General features: G+C 36.8%; 1 protein-coding gene across 4 annotated transcripts in view; it reads left to right on the top strand.

Moving 5' to 3' along the window:
• Positions 1 to 14261, top strand: part of LPIN1 (lipin 1) — a 54582-nt gene that overhangs the window by 26773 nt on the left and 13548 nt on the right. For all 4 annotated transcript variants that reach the window (XM_021391293.1, XM_021391296.1, XM_021391294.1 and 1 more), the window contains 8 exons: positions 1173 to 1482; positions 2531 to 2624; positions 3910 to 4097; positions 5184 to 5277; positions 6518 to 6587; positions 9466 to 9558; positions 10837 to 10913; positions 13005 to 13149. In XM_021391293.1, the coding sequence (XP_021246968.1) occupies positions 1173 to 1482; positions 2531 to 2624; positions 3910 to 4097; positions 5184 to 5277; positions 6518 to 6587; positions 9466 to 9558; positions 10837 to 10913; positions 13005 to 13149 (1071 nt within the window). The remainder of the gene's footprint in view (positions 1 to 1172; positions 1483 to 2530; positions 2625 to 3909; positions 4098 to 5183; positions 5278 to 6517; positions 6588 to 9465; positions 9559 to 10836; positions 10914 to 13004; positions 13150 to 14261) is intronic.

Genomic DNA, 14261 nt, shown 5'->3' on the forward strand with positions numbered 1-14261 from the left:
ATTCATTCAGGACAAGAGATTGAGGGCTTGCACTTGCCTGGGGGTGAGAGAAACAAAGATGATAGAATCATTAAGATGGGAAAAGATCTGTAAGATCATCTAGTCCTACTGTCCACCAAATCATGTCCCTAAGCTCTACATCTACACTTTCCTTAAACACTTCCAGGGACAGTGACTCCACCACCTTCCTGGGCAGCCTGTTCCAATACCTCACCACTCCTCCTGAGAAGAAATTATTCCTAATATAAATCTGCAACTTGAGGCCATTCCCTCTTGTCCTACTGCTGGTTACAAGGACATATTGCAGCTGTGGGGGCAGTTTGGTCCCAAAAATGGGGATTGTTTTGGTCCCTTCTCCTGAAGGCTGGCTTCTCTGCAGAAAGGACTGTGGGAGCAATGGGGACAAGAACAGAATAAAGGGACAGAACCCAGGCTATGCAGGCTAGTGAAATAGGCTTTGCAGATCTTATTCCTGGAGGCTCTTCCCTTTCCAGTCCTTGTCTGTGTCCCTAACCAACCTATTCTGAATTTATCTGGCCATGTCTGAACCAGGAGTTGCACTTTGGAGACTGTTCATCACCTAGTAAACATTTGCTTGCTCTGACATGAAGGTTATAGCAGCCATACAGCTGCTGCTGTAGGGGTATAGCTCTCTTCTGTAAGAATACCTCGTATTCTGTGTGCTGGGGAGATCTAGAATTGTGCCTGCAGTGTTGAAAAATCTTAACTTGGGGTATTGATGAATGACAGCAAGCCACATCCTGTTCCCTGGGAGCATCCTGATTGTGTAAGGGCTCTAGTCAACAGTGATTGTCAGGGTTACTCTCTAAGGCAAAGCTGGGGTTTGTGCTGAAAGAGTGAAGGGCAGGTGGGAGCTGTGATGTGTTCTCACACAGGTGTGTGGGAAATGAGGACTGCAGAACATGTTGCAGAACAAAATCTTCCTGGACCCAAGGTACAGGTGCATTATACTGTATATATACTTGCAAGCAAGTAGCGCAGTGGAAGGCTTTTGTACGTTGTAGCTTTAAACTCAGTTATTTGTGGCTTGTTCACCTTGAGAATCTGATCTTGGATTGAACAGAGCAGGTAAAACTCTAGCTGTTGCATTTTTTTTTTAAGAACTTTTCTGTATAGCAGTCTGTTCTTTTTTTTTTTTTTTTTTGTCACAGGCCAGTTCCTTGATCAAAGCTAAGGAGCCCAGCATGGTAGATGTAAATCCTTCTGAAAGCACTCACTTTCGAGTCATCCAGAGTGCTCCTGTAGAGGAGTTTAATGGCGCGTCTCCTCTACCTGCCCTTGGACAGGCAGATGCAGCAACTGCTGATGAAACTGAGCCCTTGCCAGCTGAGACAAATAAGCCAGAGACAGAATCTGCAGTAGCAGCTGTACCATCATTGCCTGCCAATGAGGAAATAAAACAAGCTGCAGCTTGTTCAGCCCAAGCAGTTGGCAAGACAGATTCCCCATCTAGAAAGAAAGGTAAAGCTGCTGATCCTTCATATTTACGTGTATGATTTTGTTGTTAGAGTTCATGGTGATAAGGCATCCCATTGTCATATAAATTAATCTGTGCCCTTAGGGCACTTTCAGATCTGGAAAGGAATAAATTTTGCAAAGAATCCTCAAATCCTGAGTTGGTCATGGTGTAGTGGGACAGAAGTTCTCTTTCATTGGGTATTTTTGGCAAGGCTGCAAAATTCGCTCTGAATTCATCATACATAGATGAATTCAGAGATTTCATTTTTGGCACAAACCCACTCTGGAACTGCTGATTCACTTGAACTGGCCATTTTCAGAGTTACTCTGCATGGCTGATACTTGTTGAGTCTCTCTGTTCTTGTACAAAAAATGTAGCGTGTATTTTACACAAAAAATAGATTTGCTCTAAATTAAGGTACTTTGGTTTCACGTAAGCAATTTTAGTTATTTTTCCTTGGTGTACATCTTGTCTTGAATTTGTGAGATGTAGCTCTGTCTGCATTTCTGCTTCCTAATTTTTGGGATCTATACCTATGGTATTTTATTAGGAGTGTTAGTTTTCACAAAATTTACTTGCTTACAAAATGTTACATTTGTTACATTAGAATGTTACAAATGTTACAAGCTCTGATTATTGTATAAATGTGAAAACTACCAAAGCTTGATTTGTGCTGGTGTTTTTTATTAGTAAACATACAAGTTTTTTAGCAATTTTCCCATGCTTTTCAGTGTCTTTGAAGTCAAAGAAGCCCAAGTTAGTGACCAATGATTTGTAATTCCCAGTGGTTTTGTCTGAAAGAGGAAAGCTGCAGCCTATCTCAGAATCATCCTCTGCTTTTCCATTTGTGTATTTCCAAGTGTGAACAATGTATACAAGCAGCTTGTTTTGAAACTTTAGGCAGTACCATTTTATGCAACTGTAGTTCACATACTGTTATGACTTGTCAACTTTCTCAATCCTAAAGCGAATGGCTGAATAGCAATAATAATTCAGGCTCGTTACTCAGAAAAGACTTGCTAATAGGCTTATTTCTGCCATCCCTTACAGACAAACGAAGCCGGCATCTTGGTGCTGACGGTGTCTATTTGGATGACCTCACTGACATGGATCCAGAAGTTGCTGCGCTTTATTTCCCCAAGAAGTATAAGTCGTTTGCTTATATTTCTGCTTTTTGTGTGGCATTCTTCCTTTTGCATTGAGATGAAATTATTCATGCCAACCAGATGAGGCCTCTTTATCAAAACTAAGTTTTATTTTCCTTCTGTCTTTACCTCAGTTGGTAGAAATGCTGGGGCTTTGTAGGTGTCTTGGTATTTTGGCCTAAGAACTGTGCTCAAAATTGGTGTTCCATTTCGGTCAACCAAGCATCGTATATTAATTGCAGATTGTTATGTAATGTACATTAATGTTTGTGAGTGTTACTCACGTGCCCTGGGAGAACAGTTGGCTGTGGGATATATATGTCCCCATGTCCTTGCTTGTTATTGAGAAGGATGTTGCTTACTGTTAACAGCATAAAGCTCTTATAGGTGACCACTTAGAGTAGAACAAATAAATAATATGTTAGAAAATCATTTTTGAATGATGCATGGTAGACTTACTTATGAAAATACTTCATCCCAAACAAACAAATTGGAACTTTTTTCAGTCTTAACAATTCTTGCCTTCTTTCTCCATCACATTCTACTCATTTGACTAAAGTAGTTGAGCAACAATTAAAGTGGCTTCCATTTTTCATTTTTTCTTGCTTGCTTAAACTCAGCTGTTGTAATAATAGTGTTTCAATAGAACACAGAGAGATTAGTAATATGGAGGAAAAGGTTGGATTGCAAATTCCATTCTCAAATGCATTCATTCAAAGCTGGAGTGGAAAAGCAACTTGATGAGCCTGCATTTCTTAGTAATGATCTCAACTATATACATTTGATTTTAAGAGATCATACATAATTATATCCTCTTAAAATTTTCAAATCCTAATTGTTTATATATGCATATTCTATATGAAAAAAATTGTATACATATCTGACAAATGTACAGACTTTTTTGTTTGTTTTAGGCTTAGTAATTTATACAATTAATACAAATTCAAGAATAAACAGTTATGTTTATTCTTGTTCCTGGGGGCTGGAAACATTTCTCCTAGTGTAAACTTTGATTATAGTGGTCTTAGTTTGTCTACTAAGCTTTTACCGTATATTGTTTTCCCTTTCTCTTGTAAATAAACTGTAATTTAGGAAATTAAGTAGAAGCAACCTAATTCTTTGTCAAGTGAGGTCTATGCTACTTTGTTTAAATTTTATGGCAAAAGCTAACAAATTTCTTTCTCTTTATTCTTAAGCATGCATCTGATCTAAACAGTATATGTTGAAGGGAGAGGATTTGGGAATGGATATGTGAAGAATGAATGTCTGAACTTTCTTTTCCAGTGGGGATAATGTACAAAACAGAAACACAAATGACACAGGGCCACGGTCTGCCAGTCATTCTCCGCAGTCTTTTGGGAGCTCAGGTGCTGACAGTGGTGTTGAAAGCACCTCAGATGGAACCAGAGATTTGCCTTCCATTGCCATTTCTCTCTGTGGAGGCCTCACGGACAACAAAGAGATAACCAAAGGTATAGAACGACCTGAGTTACAGGCATGTGCTCTCAACCGTTTGAACGTCCTTGATCGAGGGAGCAGTGCCCTCCTGTGGCTGTACCTAGGAATGTGTTGAGAAAGCTCTGAAATGACAGATTTTCTAGAATTTTTCATAATTAGAAGGCCTTTATCACTTATTATTTTAACACATTTTAAGAAACTTCTGCATGCTATATTTTTTTGAAAAGTGTGTGTGTATATATATTTCCTGGTAATACTGATTTTATATCATCGCAGTGTAAATGGTACTTTTGTCACCCGGTGTAACGTATAGCCAGGAAGTACTCTGCTGTCCTTGCCAGCAATTAGAAAGATGGTCTGGTCTGTAAATGGAGACAGCTGCTGTACTGTCAGTTTCTTGTGTGACTCTTGAGATAAATCATTTAAGAGTGTTCTGTGCTTTAAACTTTCAGCTGCACAAACATGCAAATTCTGCAGTAACATGGAGTCATAAGCCCATGATCCTGATGTTACGCTGATTGCTGTTCAGAAGCTAGTTATTATGCATTTTAATTATATTGTAATTTGAGTTATGCTTGTTATTTAGATCACCTGTGAACTGTGGGGATTTTGTTGAAGGAGCTGCAGGTAGTGGAAAAGGTGTTTGTTCGTAGATGTTTTTATTTTGCTGTAAGCTGTACAAGTGGCCATTAAGTTTTTGCTTATGGGTTTATGCATATGTAAGCCAACCAGGTCCTATTCCTAATTTGAATGAAGGATCAGTAAGAGGCGTGAGGAAATACTTCCCTGCTTTTCTTAGAAGCCTAATTTCCTCCTCACAGTTCTATCCTTAAGCTTTCACTTACCTTGTATTTTGAAGGAGAAAATACCCAGCAGTATACAAAGAAACCGTCAGCATCTTCTGAGATGAGAATTTCGGAACGTCGTGCTTGTGTATTTCTACTGATCTCAGTACCCTGAGTACTACTCAATTAAGGGCAAACTTTGAGTGTGAAAGCAATGTGTTTTTTTTTTGTTTGTTTGTTTTAGACTTGCCCATCCTAGGGATCTATAAATGCATGACTTGCATTTGCTTTTTTTTTTCCCCCCCCCCCCAACAGAAGAATTCTTAGAACATGCAGTAACATATCAGCAGTTTGTGGATAATCCTGCTATCATTGATGACCCTAACCTTGTGGTTAAGATTGGAAATAAGTAAGTATATTTCCATGGAGTAAGTAAGGAGAAATGGTTCTTACTGTTGCAACAAAAACGCTGTTGTGGTACTTCATTGTGTTACATCAATGTCACTGTAGCTGAAAAATAGGTTTTGAAATTTTGTGGCATAGATTCATTTAGAAAGAGTCAGCCTCCTAGTGAATTTAAGCTTATTCTTCCAGTTATCTCTTCTCCTTCAGAGTAAAGAGCAGCTTCCGATCATCTGTCACAGCTAACTGACACAGTCTGAATTTCAAGAAGCTAGTATTAAAAACTAATAGTGTTTGTTCTCAATTGGTAGAATAAAAATGAAGTAGGATGTGGACTTGCTAAGGCTTGCCTTGAACCAGTTTGAATAATTAATCTTTACAGGGTTGTGACAGTCTGGTTGTAAACCCTCCATATGCAGTATATTGTGTTTATAAAACTGAATATTTTTGCTAATATGCCCCTATAGAAGTATCATCCTTTCCAGATTTGTCAGAATTCACCCACTGAGTATGAGACTTCTGTTTCTGGAAGGCTAAAGATGTTATTTCATACATTTGCATTGCTGAGTAGTGCAGCACTATGGTCTATGCCAGATGCAGCTGTTTGGAGGGTATTTTAACTTTACAACCCTTGCAGCTAACATTTTGTGTTTAAAGTAGAAGAGAGATCATAGCATTATGCTGCAGTTAGAACTTAAGCTACCCTTAGTTATGGAGATTGCTCATATAAATCTGATGTGCTTAGTGCATCTTTATGCAATAGTTTTTAATCGCGTGTGTAATTGAGTATGTGATGACCTTTTCTCCTTCAGTAGAGAAGGACAACTTGAGAAGTGTAGAGTTACCCCTCTCTTACGATCTGAGGAGAGTCATTTACTGCTCCCTTGCCATATATCTCTGATTTTAGTGGGTAACATTTACCTGCCTACTGGTGAGTTGGGAAGAGAGGATGATATTGCTCTGTTCATATTCCTGTCTATAACAGAAATTGAGCTGTGTTCAGCACACCATAGTAAAAACATCTTACAGACTCAAAATCCTAGTATTTGTCTAGCGACTTGATGCAAACCCCGTGAAAACTGCCTGTAAAAAAACAAAACAAAAAAAACCTCATTGGATAATGAGATATTTTAAGGACCTGTGCTAAAGAAGTTTCACAGATTGAACCTACTATATCATAAATACTTGATTGTGTATTGTAACCTTGGGATTACAAGATGCAGTAACTGTCTTTCTTAAATGCCTAGGTACTACAACTGGACAACAGCTGGTCCCCTTCTTCTGGCAATGCAGGCATTCCAGAAACCTTTGCCAAAGGTGAGATTGAATATGAAGATTGGTCAGAGTGGAAGCTATGATATTTTGCTGTTTATTAAGGCATATCATTAACTAAGGCAGAGAAAAGGGGTTGTCTTACAAAGGGATCTGTATATCTATTCACACTAAACCATTCCCTTAGTCTTACTTATTTAGCTCTTAGTATAAGCTAGATTTGGTCTGTGAGTGGTATTTACTTTCTAAGCTAAGATCATTACAAGTATTTTGAACTTGACTTGATCCTTTTATCTTCTTCTGTTTTCCTTCATTAATATGGATTGTAAACATAAATTAGATTGACCCACCTTAGTGTTTACTGTATCTGTACACTGATGACTCACTTTGTTTCATCTGTGAACAGCATATATTAGCAAATAAAAATTGAAGTCGAGAATTTTAATATGAATATGACTTGAATATGACTTAAGTACTGGACAGGGAAGGCCTATAGTTTGTTAGTTTTCCATTGCTCAGTTGGTCATAACCAGTCCAGGTAGGCAGTGACAGATAGCTATGGCTATGTGACAGCTGTATGGTTGTTTATATTAAACACACTGATGAACTTAGTCCAATTACATGTGACCTAGTGCCACAGAGATGATCAGAACAGAAATACATGTCACTGTGACTATTTATAAAGGAGTAAGTATCAGCATTGGCACTCATTTGTACCCTAGTTAGCCGTGGATTTAATACCCTTTGTAAACTAAACTTTCCTTCTGCTCCTTGCAGTCCTGCATGAGTTTTTGCATTTAATCGATGTGAATCCTGTTGCTAAAACTTGAAGTAATACTCTACTACTATGTTCTTTCTGTTTTAGTGCCACATTACCTATATATGCAATATAGAATAGTAGAAACAGGCAATATAGAATAATAGAATATCTCTAGGTGGAAGGGGCGCATAAGGATCATGGAGTCCAACTCCTGTCTCAATACATGAAACTGATCCTTGAAGTCCTAAACATCTGGTAAATTGGGCTTGCATTTCAGGGTATCACAGAGCTAGATATTTTTGTGTTTTACTGCAAATATTCTAGTCATCATCAAAGCTGAGATTCATCCGATTGGCACATACTGGTCTCCAGTGTCAATGCAAAGAATGAAGGATAACTACCTTTGTAATTCAACATATAGATGCCTGATCCAAATGTTTTGTCTTTTGCCCAGGGAGAATAAGTGGGAGCAGTAAGAATAATAAGTATGAAATACTTTTCCCGTTAAGGGAAATAGCATTTCCTTCAACAATGTCATGATTACACCACTATTTATATAGGTTATCAATTAAGAAAAGTCTTTCATGAGCCTGAAATTCACTGTCTTTTTTTTTTTAATTCACTTGCATTCTGTATACTGATCTTTCTAGACAGAACAATTTTCTTCAGGTGGGGAAACTAGTACGTATAGTTGGCACAGTCTGTGTGACTGGAAAGGCTTACTAGTCTAAACTGTACCACTGAAATAGCAATTATTTGTTTATGCTACCAGTAATTCTGCTGGTTTTCTCAATCACATATTAATAAGCATTTTGATTTGCTGTAATAATGCAAATAAGGTGTTGGAATATTAAGATACTTTTTCAAAACAAGCTTTATGAAGTGATTTAAAGCTGGAGCTATTGCAGAAAAATCACTGATGTTCTGCAAAATCATGCTTAACTGTAAGCATGTGCATTATCTAATTAAAAATCAATAGTACATCTGCTTGAAGTTGTCCATATGTTTGATAACCTCTTTAAACTGTAGCCATTGTTCCCAGCATGTTACTTTCTCAGTAGCTCCATCTGCACTTTGCTTTATTTTTGTGTCTAAAAAAACTTCAGCTTATTTGCTCAACTTCATTCCTCTGTCACTTTTCTCTTTTATACTTTAAAATAGTATAGTGAAGGAAAACCTGTGGAAAAACTGAGAAAAGGGATGAATTGTTGTATTGTTGCACAAGCTGTACTCAACCCTCTTTCTTAACTGCTAGTTTCTCTTGGAATCAGTTGTGGGTTTTTTCTTTTTTTTTTTTTTTTTTTCCTTCTCACTAATCAACATTGCAGTTTTATTTTGATGACTTCATTTACAGTAGAGGCCATCATCTCATCATGGAACTTGTGGCTAAGCAGTTCTAGGACATACTGAGCACTATTGCCACCTTTACTGTTATATTTCCCCTTCTGTATTTTGCTCACTCTTGTTGTTGGATGAATTCTAGTCTTGTTATGGTTCATAAATCTCTCTAGTCATAGTGATTGGAAGAAACTTTTCTCTACTAGGATCGAGTATATACAGTGGTTTGAAATTAGCAAAGGTTTAAAAAAAAAAGCACAAAAAAACTGATAACACTGTCAGTCAAGTTCATAGCATCATGCTAACCTCATAAAAACTAGTAACTTCTTTTATTTTTTCCTAGCTGATGATGAATTATGCACTTCATAGTTATTCATAAATGAAAATGACCATCTTGCTTGCTGGTTTTTTTTTTTTTTTTTACTGTTTTCCATGGTAACTTTTTCAGGGAGTGATCTTTTTCACTCGTTTGTTTGTTGTGCTTTTTTTTTAAAAATATAATTTGCACTAAGTAACTTAAAAAAACAGTAGCTTCTCCATTCTAGGCATTATACTAATACCTATTTATGCTTTTTTTTCCTTCCTTGATTTTTGTCTCTTTTTCATATTTCTTTTGAAAATTCCATAAGTATTCATGCTTAAGTTACTTCAAAGCAGTGCTGGATACCATTAGATTTTGCTTTAGTAGAATTTATGGTCCGCAGACAGTATGTTTACTTTTATTCTGTTATCAGTTAAAATTGTGCATTTGGCACTCTTTCATTTACATATATCAGGTTGTCCTTTGTTTTGGTTTCTTTTTATGTTACCATCCATTTATCACAGGCCACTGTGGAATCTATAATGAGAGACAAGATGCCCAAAAAAGGTGGAAGATGGTGGTTTTCCTGGAGAGGGAGAAACAGCACTATTAAAGAGGTAAGTTGAAGAAGAAAGCAGTTTCCCTCTGTGTGTACTGGCAAGGCTAGTGCTACCTCCGAATTCATCCCTCAGAACTTTGCTTCAGTGCTCACTTTGGCTGAGGATTTGCACGTTAAAAGACATTTAAAGAGCATTTGAAGTCTCACTTCCAAAAGCCTTCGATCAGACCCTACCTGAAATGTTAGCAGTATTTTGGTTCTGCGTTTTTTTTCATTATACAAATGGGAGACAGTGTTATCTAACAGATTAAATTTGTATTTGGGAACCCAGAATTGAAGGGCTGTGCCACGTTTTGCCTACCTTTCTACAGCTTTTTTTCCCAGTTGAAGAACAGAGATATTTATGACTAGAATGCATTGTAAAGTTCAGTGAAACCTAAGATGGAAAACTTACATTAGTTTTAAAGTCTTAAATTTCTTTTCCGAGTATTAGAAGTTTGTGGTAACAACCTTAGAGCCATGGATGAACATTAAAGCACAGTGAAAAAGGCAAAATTTTATATGAAATATTGATCTCCTGTCTAGACATATTTAATCTTTAAAGTTGGCAAATAAAAATACTTCATATTAATTTATACTATTGAAGCATTAGTACTTGAGGGGAGAAAATGACTTCTAATATATTTTTATGATTCTACCTCAGTAGATGAACTCTTTTAGCTTTGCTTGAAATAACCACTGTACTGATCTGCAGATCTGAGCTTTAGAGCTTGAAATTTTAGTTTCTACAGTTTGAAATATTTAGAATTTCTTTCTCCGTGGAAGCATTTGCCTATCTATAAAGCTGTAAATGGACAAGGGAAGTTTTATTATTCTTTGTTTCTCACAAGTCATTCACTACTCAAAAATCTTTCTTCTGGGAAGAAATTGATAGAGCTTAGCATCAACTCAGAGTAAAAATAATGTGGAATGTTTTATTGGATTAAAGATTTTAATGATTCCTTGAAACAATTCTATAATTTTTCCAGATGCTTTGGTTTTCAAGTGAAATCTAGCTATTTATGATGGATGAACTTGAAGTTCTAGGAGTGCTAGCTATGTGAATACTTCCATATCTGTGCGAAACAAAATCTTAATTCTTCTTCAGAGTTTTGTATTTGCATTGTTTAATTCTTTTGCACAGCCTTTATTCTTTAAGAAATCCATGAAATTTTACTTTATCTACAATTAGAGGAGGAGGAGGGAACACAAAGAAAAAAACCTTTCTTGATCATTGCGTGTAATTTTTTTTCTTTAACCAAATCTCCACAAATTTGTATACTTTGTATTTTTACAGGAAACAAAGGCGGAACAAGGTATGAGTGGGAGTAGACTTAAAGGAGAAGAATCTTCACAGATGAGCCTGGCAAACAGGTACCGAAGAAGTTAGCTGTACCTGAAATGAGCAGGAATTATAATTTAAAAGTGAAAGAAAGCTGCTCCTATATTTGAACCAAGAAGTAAATATTTGATGCAATGAATAATGAATTGTATGTAAGTGCAGACAGCAAGGCCATAGCCATAGCAAGGCTGCAGACCTTGTAAGTGTGCGTTGGCAATTCTAGCTTATGGTTTGGCAGGTAGTTCTGTGACACATATTTCAGTTCTTTGATAGGGAAAAAAAAAAGAGAAAACAGTGATTGGGATAGTTCTGCAAAACTATATGCATCTCTCTGCAGCTTTCAAGGCAGCATCAGAAGTTATCCCATGTGCATCCCCTCTGGTTATCCCATATCCAGAGGTTGTTTTCAGTTCCCATGTGCTAAAATTCTGATTTATTAATTTTTATGGCTTGACACTTTAATTTCTCCTTGTGTATCTTAAGAAGTTCAGGAGTCTAACGCTTCCCAGGCTTCTTTTCACATGTGATAGATAGGAAAATTGCGTGTTTTTTTATGAATTCTTTTAAGGATAGCAGAAATCTGTTCATTCTTATGCTCCAAATTAATCATACTGTATAGCCAGAATCTCTGCTTTGTGAAGATGAGTCTTTGTTTTCCCCAGAAACTTTGAGGGGATGAGTTAGTCAGAGGCAACTCTCCTATCTTGTATCTTTGCTATGCATGCAAAGACAGTAAAGACAGCTCATATATGTTGCACTTATTGCTGAAGAGGGCCATATCATACAGATAATAAATATGCTTTATACTCAGTGCATGAAACTCCAGGGTCACCTTGGTGGAGGCAAAAAAAAAAAAAAAAAAAAAGGCAGTAGCTGTAGCTCTTTCAGCAGTTTCATTCCAGAAGAATGGGCTGTAGTTCTTGACTTGCTTGCCTCTGTTCTCTGAGTTTGAGATCTACAGAAGGAATCGGAAAGAGTGAGTTCCCTTTTTTGGATGATAAGTGACATTTAGGTCTGTTGTCTTTTACATGGTTGTTGAAAGATAGGCTTTAAAGAGGGATTAGGACTTCAAGCAGACAAAATTCTGTAATTGGTGCTCTTTGTTTAAGTTTTAATTGATCTTTAAAAATCTGTCATTAAGAATTTATTGCTTGCAAACAGAGCACAAGTGGGATGTTGAATAAAGCTTTTGAGATCTGATGTTACAAAGGATAATAAGATGGATATTAAAATATTGTTAGTCATGACATGTAGTGCCTTGATAATGGGTCAAGGCTTCCAGGCATCAGAGAACATCCAGCTGTGATGGAAATATCGGCCCAGTAGCTGATTGTTTTAAAGATCATATTTGCAGGATCTGAAAGGATGTTTTACCTTCTCTAGGTGATAGTTTTGTGTACTGTAGAACAACTTTGCCTGCCTAAAGGAGCTTAATCAAGTGTATTTTAGTTTTCACTATATCCCAAATGGGGGTAATCCTGCCGATCACAGAAAAGAATAATCCAATAATCATAAATTGCTCATAGAAAAAGGGGGATTTTTTTGATGATAAAATTGTAATCACTTGGTGTCACATCCCCACCCATAAGGGAGAGGAGGAGGGGTGACTAGATTTCCAAATTCTTTTATTAACTGCTAAATTACTTTAGGGAAAACAAACAAACAAAAAAGCACAACAAAACACCAGCATAGCAAGCTTCTTTTTCTTGCGCTGAGAAATGAGGATTTTCTGTAGTTTTAGTATTTTTTATATATTAAAGAAAGAAACAAAAAAAAAAAGTATATGAAAATATTTACCACTATGAATTTTTTGAGTCAACATAACATTTATTCATATCTGTTAAATTTAAGTGATGAAAACTAGCATATAGACAAGTGAATCACAGAATCATGGGGTTGGAGGGGACCCCTACGGGATCCAAGTATTAATAATGGGGAACAAGCATGAATGAAAATTCAACACTCCATTGATATATTTAAAAGCCATGCTGTGAATGACCTCTTGTGAAACAGGATCAGAGAATCAATAACTTATTTGGTGACTCACTGTTAATGCATTTTTAATGGATACTGAGATGCATTTATGGACATGATAGCATCATTTTCTGTGTGCACTGTTCCAGAATAAAAGATGAATCTTCTTCGAGTGATGAAGACCCTAGAGCTGCCAAACAAAACCTCGGGTCATTACAAGCCAACTCGAGTCATCTCTCATTATTGTCTGGAATCAGTTACAAAAAAACACTTCGACTAACTTCTGACCAGCTTGTGAGTTGGCTTTACATTTTTGTCCTAAAATGTCATTTCTAATATGACGAGAACAATACTGTTATCCAGACTTGCAAGGTTTAATTATTTTTTTACTTCTTACATTTAATCCCATTTCTTACAATATTTTTAAAGCTATCTTCTCTTTTCTCAGTATTGCACATGAATGTTCTTTCAGCAAGTGCTGGGGTTCCGAGACTGGGAGCCCATTTAGACAAATACCAAAATTAATCTCCGAAGCTTGTGTTTTGCACCTGAGTATACTGGAACCACATCCTTTCTGCCTTATGTGTAAAGTTTGTGTGTGTCAACCTGGAGGTCTCTTTTCTGTCCCCACCCTCCCATTAATAGACAGACAGGCATTTTTACATAAATACAGTTCTTCGTTAGTAACTTCTGAAGGAGCTGCTCATGAACTCACTGTGAGGCCAGGCTATTAATTTCTTGGGAGCCAACTCTCTTCCTCTGTGACAGATGTATTCTGACTAATGGTGACAAAACCGTTACTGTTCTATGTTTTGCACATGCCAATTGGATTTTGGAAAAATGGGCTACTTTAGGAAAATACTTTTTATCATCTTACCTACAGCCAATTAATTTTCCAAAGGAAACCCATATAAGAAGTACAGCATTCTGCAGCCTATTGCTTACTGCCTAAGTGGTTTGAAAGGAATGTAGATTTTTTTTCCCAAGAGATGAATGGAATGTGGTTGTAACTTCCTATGTCAGACAGAAAACAAGGGGTACACAAATATATTACTTGCTTACAAATACATATGTCCTTTTCAGATACAGAAACCTTGCAGAAATTAGCAGAAGCCAGAACTACTCTTAAACTGGATTCTTGATGAAACAGTGGGTGGGACCCATCAGTTGTTCTGCATTCACACCTCCGTTTTGCGTATTAACTCATAGAACAATTCAATGGAATATAACTAAGAGCACTTTAAAAGCACGAAACTCCTGCAGGTTTTGTGAAAATGAGTGGCTGAGCCTATGAAAATAATCAAATTAGTAGTCTCATGCCCAATTAATTGTTAAGTGAAAGGGAAGGACAGGAAGGTGGGAAAGTTAAGGAACTTTGGAGTCAGAAGAGTAATAGGTAGGTTATT

Source organism: Numida meleagris, chromosome 3 (assembly GCF_002078875.1).
Source record: "Numida meleagris isolate 19003 breed g44 Domestic line chromosome 3, NumMel1.0, whole genome shotgun sequence".
Taxonomy (NCBI): Eukaryota; Metazoa; Chordata; class Aves; order Galliformes; family Numididae; genus Numida; species Numida meleagris.